Source organism: Gopherus evgoodei, chromosome 11, assembly GCF_007399415.2.
Source record: "Gopherus evgoodei ecotype Sinaloan lineage chromosome 11, rGopEvg1_v1.p, whole genome shotgun sequence".
In the NCBI taxonomy this organism is placed as follows: Eukaryota; Metazoa; Chordata; order Testudines; family Testudinidae; genus Gopherus; species Gopherus evgoodei.
The window spans coordinates 48,812,309-48,833,989 of NC_044332.1; the positions used below are offsets into that span (position 1 = coordinate 48,812,309).

At 39.2% G+C, this 21,681-nt stretch overlaps 1 protein-coding gene across 3 annotated transcripts in view; it reads right to left on the reverse strand.

The window, feature by feature from the left end:
- TANC1 (tetratricopeptide repeat, ankyrin repeat and coiled-coil containing 1) overlaps nt 1–21,681 on the reverse strand; it is a 195,289-nt gene that overhangs the window by 101,097 nt on the left and 72,511 nt on the right. For all 3 annotated transcript variants that reach the window (XM_030579279.1, XM_030579280.1, XM_030579278.1), the window contains one exon: nt 4,712–4,816. In XM_030579279.1, coding sequence (XP_030435139.1) covers nt 4,712–4,816 — 105 coding nt within the window. The remainder of the gene's footprint in view (nt 1–4,711; nt 4,817–21,681) is intronic.

Consider the following 21,681-nt stretch of genomic DNA (forward strand, 5'->3'; position numbering starts at 1 on the left):
TGGCCCCTGAGGCTTTGCCTCACGTTGGATTTCAGGATGGGGAGGGTGGGGTGTCTCTTGTATGAAATACATCATTTCTATGTGGGACAAGAAGATTAACAGCAAGAATATTCTAAATACATTTATGTTGCCAAGAAGCTGAATCTGGGGTTTCCAATGGTATATTGCAGGCTAATAGTTCCTCTAGGAAACTGGCAGAAGTCTTCACCTAGAGGCCTGTAAACCACTAGGTGCCCTAAATTCTTCTTCTCTTTCACTTCACATCCACATGAATACATACAAATAGACTTTGTTTCTGGGCTGGGGTTTGCTGCATAGGAGATTATAAAGGGACAGAACTATTACCCTACCCCATTCTCCTTCCCTTTTGGCTTCTTCTGAAATCCTTCTTGGTTTGTGTTGCATTTATTAACCTGTGTAAACAGAGCCGGTGCTAGCATTAAACCACGTCCTTGCAAAAGAGGTCAAGTGCCTTGTCCAAAATCAGTCCATGGATGGTGCTGGTTGGTTTTTTTTGGTAGCCAATCTTGCATTCACCAAAAGGAACTCAAGAGAGTTATATTCTGCTAATTTGCATGTTGTAATGACAGATAAGGGGCTGATAGGCACTGGTTTTATACAACTGAGCACAAGACTTCAGCAGTGGTGTAGTCTTCTTGGTCCTGTTTGGCAATTATAACTGAGATTTGGGAGAGTGCAGGTTTTTGGGTTCCAGGTCCCTTAAAATTCCTGCAGTTTCTGTTCTCCAAAATTACAACAACAGAACATGGCAGTGCTATTTAGTATTTATGGTCAAGAACTTTGCTGGAAGATCTGCAAAAGAGCTAAGAAAAAGCTGGCATAAAAGTGTACCTGAGTAGCAAATTGATGTACAAAATTTGGTGGATGTGGACATGCATGGATGCGCACACACAATTTTAAATGGATGTCTGCCAACAAAGGAGAGGTGCTCTGGGGATGTTCCCTGGGTTTGGTCACTAACCACTTTGGAAAATGTCACCGCTAGGTGAAAACCCTTAGAAGAGCAGAATGGGCCCTGTTGTTGCCCTCCAGGGGTGGAGCTAATGGTGGTCAGGGACAATTCCCGTATAAATAGTACGTGGAGAATTAATCTTCCAAATTACTTCTTTATATGTCAAGATAGCAACTCTACTGAATACAGTATGTGACAGCTTGTCACTTGGAACATAACTAATTGGCCACTATGTCAATGTATTTACAAGTAAATCTCAATACAACGTATATAAATGGTTATGTTTTAAGTTTGATGTTTTAAGTGATTTTTACAGTTATTTCAAGCAAAGTTCTACTAGGAAAAATGACTCTGTTAAAAAGAACTATTCTCTGTGTGTATTCAATCATATTTGGTGCTGCTTTAGTGACAAACAGAAGTTAGCCCTGGGAGGGTGAGTCAAAAGCTATTCTTTTTTGTTCTTCAAATAGAATTGAAAGCCATCGTGTAGAAGAACAGGTTTTGCCTCCAGAACTTTTGCAATAGGTGTTGATGACTGACAGGAAAGAAGCCAGCCTTCAGATTAAATTTTCAGCTCTGGTAGTTGGAATAGCCATTTCTCTGAGAGAATCATGTAACCTCCAAATACTTTTCAAGTCATTTTACAGAGTAGAACCACACTTAAACAAAAAGAAGAAATGGTTCTCTTGTTAATCAACTTCTTCATTCTGCTTTTCCACTTGTGTTAAACACAAATTTATTATTATATGTTTCAATTATTTCTACCTTTGTCAGATTTACGGTAAATACTTGGTTTATACAAAGCAGAATTAATTAACCCCACAGAAACTTCAAAGATACCATATGGATTTTAAAATGCATTGGCTATTACCAATTGTCATATAACGTTTAATTGTGTTGGACCACAACTAATCAACATTTACACTGATTCCTTTTTGTAAAATTTCCATTGGCCTTATAGCAAGTGCCCTCAGAGCCTTAATTTTTCCCCAGAACAATTAGAACAGTCAGAGCGAGTCTAATAATGAGCTTTTGGTTCCCTTGCCTTCTGTGATTCATGATTATTTTTAAAAAATTGTATTTTGTTCCAGGCTTGCGGTCAAGGGGTAGTGATATTTGCAGCTTTACCTCAGATAAGAGTGAGTCTAAACTCCTCAGCCCAGCAAATACTGCTCAGTCATAGACAGTGGGGAGCTCAGCATTAATCTTTAGTAAGGTTTCTGTCTAACGCTCAGAGAACGTGGGTCTACTCTGCTAGGTGGAGGGTCACTGTTAGATGCAGCACTTGAAATGAGGGAGAATAATTTATTTTTATGGATCTATTAACGGGGCTGCTAAGGAAAGGGCAAGGTGTTCCCAGACTATCAGTGTTATACAAAATAAGATATATGCTGGTCAATTAGTCAGATGGTTTGATGACTGATCACATTAATTGATTGAAAAGAAAAAAGAAAACCTGAAACCAAAAGCCAATTTACTGAGATGTCCTGCCCATTAAAAAAGTGTCCAATTTTTTCATTCTTAACTACAAATAAAATATTACAGTATAGATTTTGCTGGTGCATTTAAATTGGAAATACAAATAGGCTAAAAAGTGAATTATTCAGAGAGTTTTTGTTTTTAATGTTGAGAGAGAAAATGTTATATTTGGGGATGCCCCTAAGCCTATGCTCAAACATGGCGTCTCTATGGCCAATTGTCGGTCAAAAGGTCACATTGGTACTGTGTGCAACACTGTAGTGAGATGTGCTATGTTATAATGCCGTGTGCATTCTCCCGCTCTTTTTGCCTGTCACCTAAGGGTCAGGCTAGCGCCTGATGCAAAAATACCAGCGTGCCGTGTGCATAAGGGTAGTGTGCCGTGTGCAGATCCTGTTTACGTGGAGGGCTCCTGCTCAGAACCTGGAAAGCGAAGGAGTTAGGGACCAATCAGATGCTGACATGAGTAAGAGAGCTTTCGAATAAAACTAATTCTCGCGCCAAAATCTGCAGGAGTATCCGCATGTTAGCTGAAACACTTGGATCCTCCTTCCAGCTAGAAGGGTCTCCTGCGGATTTAGCCGGCTCGGGACAGGTGGGATTAATTCCCATCAATTCGTCATGCTCTCGGTGTCTGTACTGCTGGTCAGCTGCGCCTGGAGTGTGGTATTTGTATTCTAATTTCTGTAACATTCTGTTTGCTTTGCCTCTTCCTTTTTTTTCCTCCCTTACTTGGTACCAAGTTATGTATATAGTATTTGAAAGTTAAATTGTTGTATTGATTGCTATTGTGGTTAATTGTTGTACTTTACAATATTTGGTTAATGTATATAGTTTACTCGTTTTGGTGTATCTGCTCTAATTTCTGGTGAGCAGTTAATCACAGTTCATTTGGTTTCCTGTTGTTGGTTGTAAACAGATTGTTTCAAGTTGTGTAAATATTCTCGTTCTAATAGTATTGTTAGTTGGTAAAAGTGTTCCTCCCCAGCCCAAGTTGCAACTTATCCCCCATCAATAAATGGCCACGTGGTTCTGAACTTTCAGTCTGTCACATTTTGATTCTCCTCACTCGATCAAAAACTTACTCGAACTTGTATTGGTCTTGGACAGGGGACTAAAACTAAGATTTTTTTTTTTAATAGTAGGTTTACAACAAAAAACCCACAAATGATCAGAACATTTTACTGAAGTTTCACTAATTTTTTTTGGGGGGGGCTTGGTTTTAAGCACTTTCTTTGAAGTTTTAGCAACCTCAACCATTGCAGAATTGGAGTAATAACTGATGATATACCAATCTCCTAGAACTGAAAGGGACCTTGAAAGGTCATTGAGTCCAGTCCCCTGCCTTCACTAGCAGGACCAATTTTTGCCCCATATCCCTAAGTGGCCCCCCCTCAAGGATTGAACTCACAACCCTGGGTTTAGCAGGCCAATGCTCAAACCACTGAGCTATCCCTCCTCCCCAAGAAATGGAATCACAAAGCAAAACTAACTATAACCAACCAGTCTATTTTCATTGAATAAAAATATAAGATTAGTAACATTATTTTAAAAAATAAATTATTCCTTTTCAAACCTAAAAATGCCTTTTAAATTACAGCACAAGAAAAACAGATTTGATCAACTGTACTGGATTGATTATATGCAATGACCTTAATGAGGTCAGTTAAGCTGTAAATTGATCTAAAATGTAACAATGGATATGAAATGCTCATTACAGTACATATACTTTAATACTGACTTGAGTGTCATTTTGCTCTATGACATTCATCGAAACTACACTTTGTTATGTGCTGGTCAAATTTAATGAACTTGAAACTTTTCAGGAATACCAATTAACTTGAGGGGGGTAGCTGTTACCAGCTTTGCCAACACAGAAATCTGTTGATATAACCCTACTGTTTAGCAAGCTTTCATTGAACTTTTTAATAGCAGTATTGTATTCAATATAAAACTACATACTTTGAATCAATTTTCTGGAAAAAAAAATCAGAAAAATTCAGGCAGTCCTTTAGCATAAGAAGTGACCCACAACCCTCAATCAAATTTTGTCTTCACAGGGTACATAGCTCCAAGAGTTTAGACTTTAGAAAGATAATCTTCTCAGGAAACTTCTTCCTCCCTACTACAAACGCATTTAATTGTGCAAAACATTCTTACAAGAGAGACTCAAGTCCCATGATTGCATAGCCCAGCTCCCTTTGAAATGAAAAGCTGGCCATTAAATAAAATAAAAGAGCACTGAAAGTACTTTCTTACCATTTTGATTGGGTTCTGTTGGCTCTGATACTTTTCTCGATGGTACAACAATCGCATCTCCTGGCAGTCTGGGACTTTCCACGTACTTGGGCTTCCTGATCGGACCTGCAGCGGGAAAAAGTTTAGTGCGTCTAATTTTTTCCAGATGGAAAGCACGTTTTCAGAATAAACAGTGTGTACCCTTAGAGATCTAAATAAACCTTAAGGACGACCTACTACATACATACACACACACACACACACACAGAGCTACTACAATAAAGACCAGTGAACTTCTGCACTTCCTCTCTTACAGTCTGTTGTAAGAAAGAAAAACCTGAGTTACACTCACTTTTTGGAATGTAAACTCTGGTGCAAAACAAAAGCAATTTGCTTGCTGTGACGCTCCTGAAGCAGTGTCCAGTGTATGTAAAAAGAGGGTGACTTAGACATATTTGAATCCAGACAGCTGTTAGTTGAATTCCTCTATTCAGAACCTAAATTTTCCAACTCAGTGTAACGATAACTCTAATATCTCTGTAGCTAGGAGACAAGGATTACAAGCAGACAACTTGCAACACTAACACTCGGAATATTTTAGTCTAGCAACTTTATACTACTGGGTATTTTATCCAATCAAAGCTGCACAGTGTGATTGCAAGGGGAAGGTGAGACTGAGGGAGAAAAATATCTTTTTGTCAACCAACTGTTTCTCATTTATAAAGACATCAGCTTTCCCAGCTCATGCTTAAAAATTAAGTCAATCTGTACCAGGTATTTTTAAGCTACCTTTTACTATTAAAAAAATAAAACACACACACACACACACACACACACACACCACAAAATTTTTGAATTAAATTGATACCTAAAACTCAAACTAAGTGAGAATGCTTTATGTTTTCTTTCTTAAATTATTAATGAGAGTATACTTTGCTAAATGAGGTTTAACAATTACAGGAAACGTTAGATGAACAACAGACTTTCTGGTCAGAAAAATATCAACACAATGAGAACAATGCTGCCATCTAAGGGTTGACTAAAAGTAGAATAATAGTAATATTAAACCAACATAAATTAACTATCTATTTAGCCCTTAACATTTTAAGTTCGTGTGCACTTGTACAGAAAACACAATTATAAAAATATCAATTCTGAGTTTTCATTAGTTAAAATTAATTTGATCATCTTCTGTGAAGAAAATTGTTCCAGATTAATGTATTTTACATTTATTGTAATTATAATGCTTAGCACACTAATTTTACAGCAATGATTTAACTTCTATTTTCTATTCATTAAGAATGACAGGCAGATTAGAACTATTAAAATATATTCATTTTGAAGCAAAAATTTAACAAATTTTACCTACACCTGCAACAGGACAAAATGCGGGATACACGGTACCGAGATCGGTGCCGAGAGCCGGATCGGTACCAGGAGTATCTGTCCGGTGAACGAGATGTTGAACGTTGCCGCGAGTTGATCGAGAGCATCTGCGAGACCGTGATCTGGAATGACATCGCTCTGGTGGACCGAAGGAAAGAGGCCTTATGAGGGCCGGCTTGCCGATGGATTGAACAACCCACACCGGCGGTGCCGAGGGTTGAGGACGTATCGGCTCCGTCATAGCAATGAGCTCCCTTGCCGTAGAGAAGGTCTCAAGCGTAGAAGGGAGAACAAGCTCAACCACAGCAGGAGCCGGAGAGCTGTCTGGCACCGGACTCAATGGTCCTTGTGGGACCGGAATCGACGGTGCTGCGCTAGGTGGAGCTGCAATCTGTGGTGCCGACGTTGACGGTACCGCAGCGGTTGATGGTGCCTGACGAACCGTCTTAGACGAGTGCTCTTTCTGTGAGGCTGGAGTCGGAGCATTATGTCATTTCTCAGTCGGGGAAAGGGAGCGGTGCCGAAGAGTCGGTGCCGGGACTCCTTCTTGGTACCGGAGTGATCCAGTGCCGAAGGGGCTCTCCTTACAGAAGCAGTCTGTTGGGCACTCGGTACCAATGTTGCAGGACTAAGTGCCGACTCCATGAGGAGCTGCTTCAATTGAAAGTCCCGCTCTTTCTTCGCCCTTGGTTTAAATGACTTGCAAATGCAGCACTTGTCAACAAGGTGGGATTCCCCTAGGCACTTGAGGCAGGAGTCATGGGGATCCCCTACTGGCATCGGCTTCTGGCATGCCGAGCACGGTTTGAATCCCAATGCCATGGGCATGGGCCTGTACTGGGGTGGAGGAAAGGGGTTAATCCCCGATCCCCCCTTCAACTATATACACTAACTATGAATAGAAGTACTAAAACTAACTATAACTACAAGAACTCTAACTATAAACACAGTAAAGAGCAAAGAACTAAGAGAAGCTAGTGATGTGGAGATCAGCAAAGCTGCGCTCCACAGTTCCAACGACCATCACGGGCACTAAGAAGGAACTGAAGGGCCGTTGGGTCGGCAGGGGTATATATCTGGCGCTATAGTGGCGCCACTCCAGGGGGCGACCCAGCTGACCCACCGAGTGTTGCTAGGGTAAAAATCTTCCGACGAGCGTGCACGCGGCGCGCACACACGTAATTGGAATTGATATAAGCAAACACTCGAAGAAGAAATGTAAGATGTGGAATAACTCCCATGGGACATGATGGAAACCTCATTACTTTGAATTTTTCTAGGGTTTCATCCAGCCTAGATCTAAAACTGTTACCCTGCATTGTCAGGAACTGCATTACTTCTACCTTTTAAGACATGACTATGAATGGTTTTTTATCTGTTGGTTTCTCACTGGAGTATCTACTGGAACGATGACTTTCCTTAACACTAGACCCTTCTTCAATGATTTAAAATCAGTTAACTCAGTCAACAGGCTAAATGAAATCATGTCATTACCACTTTTTTGCTCTGTCTCTTACCAATATAAGCATTTTCTGATCTGTTTTCACATCCTGCCCTATAAGAAAGTATTATGGACATACATGTTATTTTTCTTCCCCTGTTTTCTAAATGACCACTATTGATAAAACAGACAGGTTGTCTGTCTTCCGTATCAGACTGGTTTTTCTTTTCTCCCATGGACATAAACTTTACAATATCTAGAGTTTCTGGGTGGGGAGAGGAGGAGAGAGTAAGTAGACAGGGGGACCTGCTCCTTTAAAAATTCTCAAGATATTTCCCAGAAGAAAAGGGAAAATTGATTTTTAACTCTACCTATAGTGTTACCACTATTTTAGATTAATTTACTCTTTTTTAGTTTTAATGATGAGTTTTCATTCACAATTTTTACTGTTCCTCTCCCCCTCGCCTCCCCGCCCCACTGAGAAGACTATTTAAAGTGAAATAAGCACACTGGTCAGCTTCACTTTTTAGTTTTCAACTATGATTAAAATGCTGCAATGTATAACTTAGGGGCACTGCAAGGAAATGTTTAAATTTTTTAAAAACTTTTGTTTTTAAAGAAAGGAAAATATTTCTGCTATTGAGTTATATAAAAAAAAAATCCTATAGACCCTCAGTCCTTGAAAGTGTCCCTTTGAATTTAAACTAGGCCATAATGTCTTGTGACCTGAATAAAACACAAATGAACAAAAAAACCACACCACAACCCAGGCAGCATGCTTAAGATTCTGCCACTGCCTTGCTGACACACCTTGTCCTCTCTCTGTGCCAGTTTCCCTATTTGTGAAATAGGAATAATTATTAACATACCCTAACAGGGCTTAATTCATGCTCGTAATGTGCTGTGAAATGCTTGGATGAAAGTTGAGGAGTATTTGTATTGAAGGGTGATTAAACGCCACACAATACTGATAATTTTGGTAATTTCTTTCAGAGTAAAATCTGTTTTCGTTTAGCTTAGATTGTATTTCAAGTTTTTCAGTCTCCTGACTTCTTTTACTGTGGCAGGAGATGCTACTCTGATGACAAAGCAGCCTAAATCAGAACAAGAGTTTGCAGGAGTGACGCATGCGCTATCTACTTCTCTGACCACCCTTAGGCAAAGAGGCACACAATTTAGGAATGCTTGTAGGTCCCCAACTACTCCTCGGTTCTCAGGGGGCACCTATATTTTTAATGCATATCTGAAAAGCCAAATGTAATCATTGCTCTTGGATATGGACTTTGCCAGTTATTTATGCCTTTGTGACCTTCTACTTTGGTTATTGTAATGTAATCAATGGGGCTGCCATTGAAGGCCACTCAATCTGCATTTTATGCAGAATGATCCTGCTCATCTGCATGGTAGCATCAGCATCAGACATATTACACCAATTCCCTAAAGACTATGTTGACTTATTTTTTGATTTCCAGGTGTAATTCAAGGTTTTGAAAGTGCTCTTAAAGAAACAAAAAGAACAGGAGTACTTGTAGCCCACGAAAGCTTATGCTCAAATAAATGTTAGTCTCTAAGGTGCCACAAGTACTACTGTTCTTTTTGCTGATACAGACTAACATGGCTCCTACTCTGAAACCTGTCTTAAAGAAAGAGTACTGGCCCAGTGAGAGACCACCTTTCTGTCTATGATGCAATAATTGAGATCAGATGGGAAGTCTAGATTTCAGTGATTAGGGCCTGAAAACTGGATGCTCTGGAAGGAGCATTTCATTCCACAACTTCATACACTGCAGACTTTCATGATATGGCCTCTTCCTTCAGACTTCCACTCGGGGTGGAGATTGTTGAATATATTTACATCCTAATCTGCGCTTCAGGAGTTAATGGATTGGAAAATTAATTTAGTAATTAAAAATAAATCTGTTTGTGCCCAAGGAGTACGTGAGTAAATTTTATAAATAAAAAAAATAAATAAAATGTTCAGTTATAAATTACCACCAGAGGGTGCTATTTCAACACTTTAAAAATTGTGATATGGAAGCAACTCAAAATGCATTCCTCAGAAACATAACCACTTCCTTTCGGAAGACAGTAATTCAACTCTCAACTGCAAATAGCACTATAATTAGATAGAGCAAAGCAGAAAAACAAAGAGAAAACATTCTAATCAGAACCAGATTAATAAGCAAGAGCCTGTCAAGTGACAATTCAGAATTGAAATATCCTCAGAGTATATTTTAACATCTTGATTTCACTTTTCAGCTGCAGAGCAGTTGGGACTCGTTGAAATAATGGTTTTTCTTTAGCCAATTTAAACTGACTAGCAATGCTTACAGCCCCACACAGATACACTGAATTAATACAGGAAAGAGCGGCAAATGGTAATAAACTTTAGTATACTACTCTAGAAAGGGACACATTAGCAGAGTTTAACTGTGGCTCAAAGATAAACCATTCAAAAGTGAATCGTAAATGTAAAATGAAAATTCTGTTTACCCAAGTATCGTGTTGAATATTGCAACCAATCATGGTAAGAAAAGTATTGGGCACACTAAGATCTAACAAATATTCTGCAAATTCCCGACTGGCCAGTTCCACTTAGCTGTGATGCTCCAGAATGCATCATTTAATGCTGCATACATGCCAATTATAAGAGTTTTCGGAGCTTCTTACTTTGAAAGCCGGAGATACATAAAATACTGACCCCTCCACTCTTGTTGTGAGCTCCATTTTCCAACCTACTAGATTTTCCCAGGTTATGTTGACATGAAAAGATACTCGGTTGGCAACTCATCAGCCCAAAAATCAGCAAGACTTCTTTGGATTTAATAACAGAGGTAGTCTGGTGATCTGTACAGATCTTGTGCTCTCTCACAGTGCCAAAGATCTTGAGCTCAAATCCCAGGGAAGGTCTGGATATTTTTTTAAAAGATACAATATCTAAAAGAAAAATTATGAGCTTAATGCAGGAATTACTGGGGGAAGTTCTATGGACAGTGTCATGAATGACATCAGACTAGAAGACCATCCAGTTCTTTCCAGCCTTTAAGAAAAATTAATATAATCTATGAAAAGTCCCAACGCCCTGCAAATACACCACAGCCCCTTGTAACCAGAAGGGACTGCTCCCATGTGTAAAGTTAAACATATGAGGAAATACATACAGGACTGGGGCCTAAAACAGATAGTTCACCTCTGAAGTGTGTGCAACGGTCCTCTTAGTCTTCTTTGTTACAACTTTCAGCACGTTCTGCTCATACAAAATTTTCTTTTTACATTTGTAATGGGATGACAGGATGAAATTTGCTCCTCCTGAAAGGTGCATTGCATTTGTTTAATGTCTTTGAAGACGTTATTTGGCTTTTCCCTAGTTCAAGTCTGGAGCACTATCATCACTGCAGTATGAGGAACTGGCCAAAGAAAAGTCCAAGATATCAATGATGGCCCATTTACCATTCTGATCCGCTCTATAGTGAAGTCTGATAACCTCTCCAGTAATCTACTCATCCATTCAAAATGCACTTGAGTTCCTATTTCATTTCCCAATTATTATTCAATACATAATTCCATATCATCCCTTTGAAGATTACTTTGTGTACCTGCACATAATTTAATGTTTTTTCGTTAATGTTAAACTTCCTTTACAAAACAGATTCACCTCACCATCTTTTATCATTTTACTTCCTCTCCCAGGCTCCTCCCAACCTCCTCTCTAAAGTACTGTATTAAGGAAGTTCCTAGTTCAAAATGAACCAGGAACTTCAGTTTCACCAGCAATTCTTGGCTCTTTTCCCACTTAAGCTGTGGTTTCTCTGTCCCCTCTTCTTATGACTACCATCTGGGCTTGAACTGCGAGAGAGGAAAGAAAAAAGGTGGTGATGTTCACCAGGCTCTGCTCACTAGCTAAGATTGAGCCATGTGATTAACCAAAATGAGATGCCGATAGCAATTTTTTTTTTTTACAGATACTCAAAATATGATTCTGCAAGCTTCCTGAGCCACACTGGCTTCTCTTTGATAGTTCTTGGATATGCTCAGGGACTCTATGAAGCTCTGAAGGCTTGGCTTTCTTGACTGAGGAACAAAAAAAGAAAAAAAAAAAGTGGTGCTATCTCCATACACCATCCACTTGTGACACCAAAACAAGACCTCAGACACAGCAAAGAGTGGAGATCTGTAATCAAGCCTTTCCTTTCTTACACGAGGAATAAAATAGTTAACGGTGTTAGTATTTAAGTTATCATGTCTGGGAATCTGAGCTAACATCTCATTAAAATGAATGACGACATACATTTCAGAGCTGTGCGCTTTGACCAATAAACATCTCTGCATCAAGTACACACTGTTCATATTTTTCAGCTTTCTTTGCAAGCACAACAGCCACTTTTTCAAAAATAAAAACTGAGATTCTGAAGAAAAATACAGTCGCTGCAGAGAGATACTGGTATGCCATAAAGCCCATGTACTGGCTCAATCTTAGCCCTGGCTACAGTGTTCCCCAGAGGATGTTGCTACACTTGGTCCTCCTATAGAAGCAGCTGAAAGGTAGGAGTCCAGGCTTTTTACTGAGACCATACTCACTTCACAGACAGGAGAATACCACATAGGTCAGTGAGACTGGATATTTAAAGTATCAGAGGGGTAGCCGTGTTAGTCTGGATCTGTAAAAGCAGCAAAGAGTTCTGTGGCACCTTATAGACCAACATATTTAAAGCAGCAGATGTAAGAGAGGAGTACAGCAGCCAGCCCTACATGATCCACAAGTGCTCAGTGGACCACTGGTGGTTTGTAGACTACAGCTTAAGAAATATTGACTTAGTGTTCTCCATATAGTGGAAGACTTCTCCATTGTGGAGGAAATATGCTGGTCCACTAACAATGCACTTTCTAAACTATGGAAATTAGTTTTTCATATCCAAGTTCCTGCCCAAGTCTAGTGAATGAACATTATTACCTGCTGACTATTTCATGCCTTAGATGAAATGACTTTGATCTCAGTACAGTTCCCAGCATGTCATCTCATCACAAAAGGACATAATTGTACTAATGCAATTTCAAGCCTGCAAATTAGGGATGAGGCACAGTAGTAAGAAACTTTCCCTGCCATGTCATGTGCTCTGCCTTTTTGGGAGTGGGGAAGAGAAGAGGTCTTTACCTCCATAGTTCTCAATGCAGAATCTTTCACAAGCTCTAAGTTCATATCCACCACTATTAAAATAAAAACAACTAAAAACCCTGTTGTAGCTACTGTACTAGTGACCTTAGTGTAATCCCAAAGTACACACAAATCAAATCTAATACCAAGATTAGAAAAGCACACCAAAGACAGGCATACTGTTTCACTAACAGATGTCAGTGTATAGCCTCCTCTTGATGTATGCTTAACACTAATAGGATTTCCACATGCCCATCAAAAAAGATAATATAGTCTTCCATAATGAAGCAAACAAAAAAAAACATCATATACGTAGCCGCTTGATACACTATATGTTTTATAACAGTGTCTGATATTAAACAAATGGGGGGGGGGCTTGTTTCTGTATATACGAACCTCAAAAGTGAACTTGTTAAAAAAAATATTTCCTTTGCCTCACCCCACAAAGCCTGTGTATAATGGGGCTCCAACGGTGCTAAGGAACCAGGGTATTTTTCAGTGTGTGTATTTTTAAACAGCCCCTGCATATACCTGAACACTCTTTCAACATGGTTTAGCCTGATTAGTAGACCTACATCTCATTTAGTTGGAGCTGCAGTCTAAATACTTGCTGGCAAATACAGCTTTAAAGGCCAGTACTTTCTGTATAGGTTTTTATTCCGCCTTCGTCACAATGGTATTCAAGTACCTTCCAGTAATACATTAAAACAACATGCTAACATCTGTCACGTTTCTCTCATCCCCTCCCCAGCATAGATTGGTCAAAAAACAGAATTGTTAATTACAACATTACAGGCATCAAAACCATACATATGATGGAATGGAATCCTTTAATTCTTTGAAGTAACACATACTTCACACACTATAACTACATCTTTAATTAATCTTTCCACCCTGGAGAGATTAAGCTTGTCTTTTTATAATGCCATATGTAGTACAGTACTGCACAGAGGAATATATGGACTGAAAGAGATTGCCACAACCAAAATGTCATTCAGGTTAGTAAAGGGGAGCAAGTCAATTCAATAAAGTCTAAATAAATTACAAGAAAACAGAACAACCTTGAAGCTAAATATCCCATATGAATTAGGAAAGTGTTCAGGATAGAAGGGATAATACATGCCACGTGGAAAACACAGGTACACTTCTTTCCATGAAGGTGTTAATTTCAACTAAAATATTTTGTTTGGATTTATATAGTTCCCTATATATAATTTTGTAAATAAAACCTAAATTTTGGTCATGACTGTCGCTTTCAAGTGTTGTGCTATAACTCTATATGACAGCAGATTGCCTGAATTCACTCAGCTTTGACACTTTTGCAGTATCTTTAACACAACAGAATAGTCAAGTGCTAGCTTTCTCTAAAGTGCCTTCTTTCTTTAGGTTTAAGGTTAGGGTGACCAGATAGCAAGTGTGAAAAATCAGGATGGTGTAATTGGCACCTATATTAGAAAAAGCCCCAAATATCGGGACTGTCCCTATAAAAATCGGGACATCTGGTCACCCTATATAAGTTAGGCCCTTACAGAAGGGCCATTAGGATGATCTGAGGAATGGAAAACCTACTTTGAGAGGAGACTCAAAGAGCTTGGCTAATTTAGCCTAACCAAAAGAAGGCTGGGAGGAGATGTGTGTCAACGTGAGACAGAAAATCATTTCAAAAGGAGGCTTTCAGAGTTATGTAAGAGATTTAGGAACACAAATCTCATTGAAAGCCAAGGTGAATCATTCCAAGTTAATGGTAATTGTGGTCCTAAAATCCCTTAACGTGATTCCAAAAATCTCCCCCTTTGTTTATAAGTATGCATCCCTTTGAGCCTTGCATGAAAGGGACCTGAACTACTAGCAGCTCCAGAAAGTGTATACACAAGGCAGATGCCACACACAGGCAAATATCAGGGGCCTAGGAGACCTCAATATCAAAACATGAACACTTTGATTCTTCTTTAAATTCCATCACTTTGAGAAATTTGCTTTTTAATCATGTTTCTCATTCATTCCTTGTCCAGTTTCAGGAACTCCTGCAGTGTCAGGTCAACTGGGTTCTTACGGAGGGAGAGAAAAGCCCAACAAGAGGAGTGTTTTCTGTGCTCATCAATGGGGTCATCACAGGCTCCCAGCCTTCCAGTTTCTTGAAGAAGCAGGAGCATTGAACCACATCAGGCTCATTCTGACTGAGGCAGCTATGCTAGGTGGCCAGGTACAGCTGAGGAGAAATATGATTGCTCTCTATGAATATATCAGAGAGAAAAATACAAGGGAGGGAAAGAAGTTATTTAAGTTAAGCGCCAATGTGGACACAAGAACAAATGGATATAATCTGACCATCAACAAGTTTAGGCTTGAAATTAGGTGAGGGTTTCTAACCAGAAGAGAAGCAAAGTTCGGAACAGCCTTCCAAGGGGAGCAGTGGGGTCAAAAAACCTAACTGGCTTGAAGACTGAGCTTGATAAGTTTATAGAGGGGGTGGCATGTGGCCAGTGACTATCAGTAGCAAAAATCTCCAACAGTTGGAGGCAGGACACTAGATGTGGAGGGCTCTGAGTTACTACAGAGAATTCTTTTCCAGGTATCTACTTAATGGGTCTTGCCACATGCTCAGGGTCTAACTGATCGCCATATTTGCGGTGAGGAAGGAATTCTCCCCTGGGTCAGACTGGCAGAGACCCTGGGAGTTTTTCACCTTCCTCTGCAGAATGGAGCATGGGTCACTTGCGGGTTTAACTAGTGTAAATGGTGAATTCTCTATAACTTGAAGTGATTAAACCATGATTTGATAACTTCAGTAACTCAGCCAAGTGGTTAGGCATCTATTTCAGGAGTGGTTGGGTGAGGTTCTGTGGCCTGCAATGGGCAGGTCAGACTAGATGACCACAGTGGTCCCATCTGGACCATGAGTCTATGAGACCCACATTACTGTCCTGCCTTTCTTTCTCTCTCCCCCACACCCCACATTTAAACTTAATTTATTCCTGTTTAATTAGATAACACTCAGTCAAACTATAACAACTGAGACCTCAGTTTTCCCACACAATTTAAGACTATCATGGAGGAGAAAGAAGAGAGTAGGAAAGAAATGGTCTCTCTATCTCCAGTCAAAGTGCTGAGGTTTTGAACACAGGATGCTTGATGCAGTGTCTGTTCAGAAAGATGTCTGACTCCAGCATTGCATGCACCATCAAGAAGGCCTGGAGTCACTATTATATTAACAGGTGTTGGGAAACATCCAAAAAAGCCAAGATAGAAAGGAGATGGGAAGGAAAGGAAAAGAGATGAGAGATTTGGGAAGGAAGGAGACAGCTGCTGCCAAACTGTTTTACATTGAACTTTTCTTTGTTTCAGATGTCTCAAACTGAAGTCTCGTTCTGAGACTGAATTTTAATTGAAAAACAATTCAAATGACACAAAGATGTATCATTACTTTATAGAAAACATTGTAGGTCAGATTGGGTCTCCACAAATTATTTTAAAACTATTTATCTATGCAAGTATTTTATGTATAAAAATGTCTTTAGTGTCCTTAACCAGCAAACTAAATGTTATTTTATCAGTAAATACAGCAGTGGGACTGGAAAAAGACTGTACTAAAGTACACATAAACATATGCTAAAATAAAGTATGCAAATTTACTTAAATAAAGAGAGACAAAAACACTGTCATTTTCTTGAACATAAGTGCCGACCAAATGTTCCTACACACGAAGGGAAAGTTACCAATATTGCTGAAAGTTTTAAATTGTGATTTATAACCGTGTGATGGCAGGAGCACATAAAAAAATAAGACAAGTCTGTTTTACATCCTGGACAACTCAAATTTACATTTTTACCCTGTGGGTTTCATATTATTAATGTATACAGACATGGTACAAGGTAAGAAAGTCAGTCCATAAAATGCTGGCTACAATACAGCTGTTCTATTCCTAAAACAGACCAATGTAAATTAAGAGTTTCAAGACTCAGATATGTTATTTAGCCAGACATTGAATGGAGTTTCAATTTAAGAAATCCACATATAAGCCCCAGCTAGTTTAGAAAAGCACTCCTAAGACATGTGACCAATTATAGCAGTACAGGGCCACATCTTACATTTGATAACAAAATCACAGACAAAAACAAACAAACCATTTGGCAGTTCTGACATACCTATCCCACTTTACTGGGAGACAGGTATCACTTTATTTCATTAAAATTTGCTTCCGCCATCTCCCCCAACATTTGATTATATTCAACTATGGTTTGTTGTTCTTTTTTTAAAAACAAAACAGAAAAACAAAAACACAAAACAAAAACACCTTCTTCTGTGCACTCCTCACTTCTATCTCCGTTTTCAGTCAACCACATTCTGAGATGGGAATATCACCATGCTACATACACTGCTGATACAACAACACTGAAAAGGCTGTGAAAGCCATACTGCTGGAATCCTCTTCATCTCTTATTGCCCCATCTCAGATGACAGATCATTTATACAAAATCTTCCTCCTTTGCCAGTTCAAATTCTCCAGCATTCAAAAGGAATAGTATACCAGGTCTCCAATACCCACAGGATAATGTATATGTCCAGAATATTCCTATGGAACAATGGAGCGGTATCCACTAATGAAAAATATTTTAACAGCTGCTAGCTTTCAAATGACAGGCAGTATATCTAACAACTTCAAAATCACTCCACTATGATACACTCAAACAAAAGAACAAGACAAAAGGATTTCTTGAGATTTCTACATGTTTTGAATGAGTTAACACTTGTGTGTAAGAAAGGCACAGGGTAAACAAAACAATATGTAACAGAGTGGATTTGATTTAAATCAAATTGATTAAAATCACTAGTCAGGAAGACTCAATTTAATTATGGATTTCTACATAAAAAGTGCATTCTTGTTGGTTGTTATAAGCTCAGTACATATTCTTCACAACTCAGATAGATATAGGTTTCATTTTTAGAAGGTACGCACTATATATTTTTTAAGTTGCTTATTTTGAAAATTTTTCAGATTAGCTTTACAGCTATACCAGAAAATGAATGATTGATTCACCAAAGGTAACTGAAGCAGGTATTTATGAAGTCACTGGGAGGTGAACTAATCTCCAGTTCAAGAGGCTATTCATGAATATTTGGAGGATTTTCTTGCCATTCTGTTTTAGGAGAACAACATCACCAGACAGACATTTAAATTGTTTTATTTAACTAAAATAACAATGTTACGTATTCTGCATTTTTTTCAACAGCAAACATATAACATTTTAACAAAACAAGCATATGAATTTTTGAATTTACTCAAACATTCAAGTTTTTTAAAATCAGGTTTGTTTTTGTTAAAATTGTTTTTAACTAAAATAGTTAAATGAAATAGTTAAAAAACAAAAATTAAATTGACTATGTCAGTCAGGTCAACATGAGAAATTAAAATATAGGCTTCTGCGTCTAACTCAGTAGTCCTTCACCTTCATTTTCCTGTTTGTTCATAATCTGGAAAAGAAGAACAAGTTTTCCTGCTTTTTCAGGTCTCAAACTACTTCTCAATTTAAAATGAATTGGTGCAAAGGAAGAAAATATTCTTTTTACGCCAGCAGCAGAAGCTACTGCTGTTAAAAATGAGATCATCACTTCAATAGTCTCTGAATTCAAGTGCTTAAGTGACTTCCTCCAGTTCCCTGGCGTGACTTTCTTTAAAACATCATCAGCAAACATATATTTCTTGAATGGTTCTTATTCCCAAGCTGGCTCTCTTTTACAGCCTGCTGCCATTATAGGTTTTCCTTTCTAGTGAGAGAATGGTGTGGCAGATCTCAAATCAATGAAGGCTACACTCAGAAAGACCTCAAGACTTCTGGACTATGCTGCTCAGACAGTTTCACTGTTGTTTCTACTGCCTGTCCTTCCCTTCTCACATTTATCTCCAGACTTCTTCTCCTTGTCCAGATCTATTCTGTCCCCAACAATCTTCTATTCATTGAACATTCTGAAACTTTGCACTTTTAGAGAGAGATAAGGGATTGATTCTGTGTACAAAAATTTGCAGAGAAACCATCGGGTTGAGTTTTGTTATTTTTCACCTCTATACATTATTTTTTTAAAAACATTTTTGCTGTTAACAAGCATGTTAGTTCTGGAGACACAAATCCACAGTCTGAGAACTGAAAAACTAAGGGCACTCTACACTGTTAAAGTTACGGCACCGGCAGTTACAGTGCAGCTCAGAGAGTGCAGAAGGCAAACTGCTGTTGTATGTTTACACTGAGAGCTATCTGCGCAATAGCGTGATCACACCTGCAGCGCTATTTGGAGCGGTGTACCCTGGGCAGCTCTCCCACAGAGCACCTCTTTCTCTTTTGCTACTAAGACTTGTGGGAAGGTGGAGGGGGTCGCGGGACATCTGAGCCATCCTCTGCCTCTGGGTTCCCCTCCCCATCTTTGTCCAAGATTTCCTTCTCCTGGCTCGGTCCACTCTCAACTAGCACATGAGCCAACAAAGGATTCACAGGGGTCTTCACAGTGGAAGTAGGGTCACCACTAGGCATTGCATCGATCTCTTTGTAGAACCAGCAGCTCATGGGCACAGGACCGGAGTGGCGATTTGCCTCCTTTGCCCTGTGGTAGGTGTTCCGCAGCTCCTTCACTTTTACCCTACACTGCAACATGTCCCAACCATGGCCCTTTCTATCCTGCATCATGAAATCTGTCCGTAGTTATCATAATTCCTACGGCTGGAGCGCAGCTGGGACTGCACAGCTTCCTCTCCCCAAATGCTGGTGAGGTCCAGCAGCTTGACATTGCTCCAAGTGGGGGATCGCCTGGTGCGTGGAGCAGGCATGGCCACCTGGAAAGATGTGCTGAGACCACTGCACACATGACTGAGCAAACAGGAAGGAGACATTCAAATTTGCAAAGGAAGTACAGGATGAGGATGACGGTTGGTCACCTGAGAGCAGGGCAGCAGAGTTCAAATCGATGACCAGAGAGCTGAGAACAGGCATTGTGAGACACCTCCTGGAGGCCAATAGTAGCACCGTAGTCACCACAGTGTTTACACTGGCACCGCAGCGCTGTAGCCCCAGTGCAGAAAACTCTATGCCTCTTGTCGGGGTGGGTTTTTTTAGAGCGCGACAAATGCGCAGTTTCTGTACACTAAGTGGCTTGGCAGCGTGCACACCTCGGGAGTTACAGCGCAGAAATTTGCCAGTGTAGATGGGGTCTAAGCATCTCTGATGGCATCTTCTAGACTGAGCACTGAGTCCCATTAAGTAGATAGGAAGATTAACCTAAATAATCTATACAGAAGCCCCTGGAAACCCACAAAATTGGGTCCCTAATCCATGAACTATTGGAACTAATTTACAAAACTTTTCTTAAACATTACATGAATATATTGTCTCATACTATTGAATTAGAATTTAAAATCTCTATTACATTATAGTTCAAAGATATCTCATCATGGATCATAATTAAAACTATCTTTAGATAAGTTTTTTCCTCAAAAAATATTTTATAAAAAAATCCGATTTAAATAAAAAAAAATCAGATTTAATTTTTTTTTTAATCACTGATTTTTATCCACCTTGAGAAGTAGTCTATTACACTAACTATAAAAATTGCAGTCACTTTTGTCAGGAGTGAGGGGGAGTCCGACCCTGCACCCCTCTTCCTGGGACTCTCAGTGACTCTCAGCCAGCCAGTAAAACAGAAGGTTTACTGGACAACAGGAACGCAGGTTACAGCAGAGCTTGTTGGCACAGTCAGGACCCCTCAGTCGAGTCCTTCTGGGGGTTCAGGGTGCTTGGATCCCACCACCCAGCCCAAAACCGAAACTGAAACTAACTCCCTCCAGCCGGCCCCTTCCTTTGTCTTCCTGGGCAAAAGTGTTGACCTCCCATCCCCCCTGCCTAGCTCACATTACAGGTTCAGGTATTGTCCATCCCCTAAAGACCTCCCCTGCTCTCCCATCCCCCATGCAGACAGCCCCTACTCCATCACAACTTTGCATTAGATCACGCAATTTTGAGATACCTTAAAAACACTAGATCTTTCCGAAATACAGTTAACTTTTCCCAACAGTTCAAAACTAGGGGGCAAAATTCCCACGGACTTCAGTGGGGCCAAGGTTTTACCTAAGGTCTTTAAGTCAATATACAGTCATTTGTAAAATCATACAGAACTGAAATATGCTATTTCCTGGTTCAGTAATTTTACCTGAATTTTAAAGCTAACATGGTACTTTAAACATCAAGAGAAAGAGGAGAAAGAGGTTACAAGAAGGACTGGGATGGTGAAGAATTTTAGATAATGTAAGTAAATCCTCTATGAATATTTGTTAAAAACCCTAATAGTATTTTGGAATATTTGTCTGATAACCTTTTAAACAAATGTTACTCTTTCATTTTTACATATCATGGCTTGTTGCCAAGAAGCATCTATTGTACTGACAACCTAACAATTTTTTGTCATGATACTCAAGTTCACAGATACAAATACTAAGACAACAGAACTTCAAAACAATTCCCTATCTCCCTAGATACCAGCAGTTTGGAAAGCTTCATCTGATGTCAAGCCATCCGAATTCAAGTGATGCTAGTGTGTTGGAATGATTGAAATCCACAGAATGCAGATAAAAAGGAAACTAGAGAGTATACCTAATTTAGTAAGAGACATATACATGCGCGTTACTTCTCAAAATTTGTATTCTTAGTAGTAACAAATTAGTTGACGTGATTTCAACAGCTTAAAATTTTACATCCATTTATTTATTTGGGAAAATAAATAGTAGCTACAAACAGTAAAGATCATTCTCAAATTAAACATGCATCTACAGCCATCACTAAATGCATGTTACAATAACACTATATAGTCACTACCACACTTAAAAATCAAGCAAAAATAGAATACAGATTTATAGCTAACTCATACTCTAACAATTAAATTTTCAAATATATTCAGATGACATTTCAAGGCAAATAGATTTTGTATTAAACTTTAACCAGCTAGAACAATTCTGTGCTTTTAAAAGGAAGA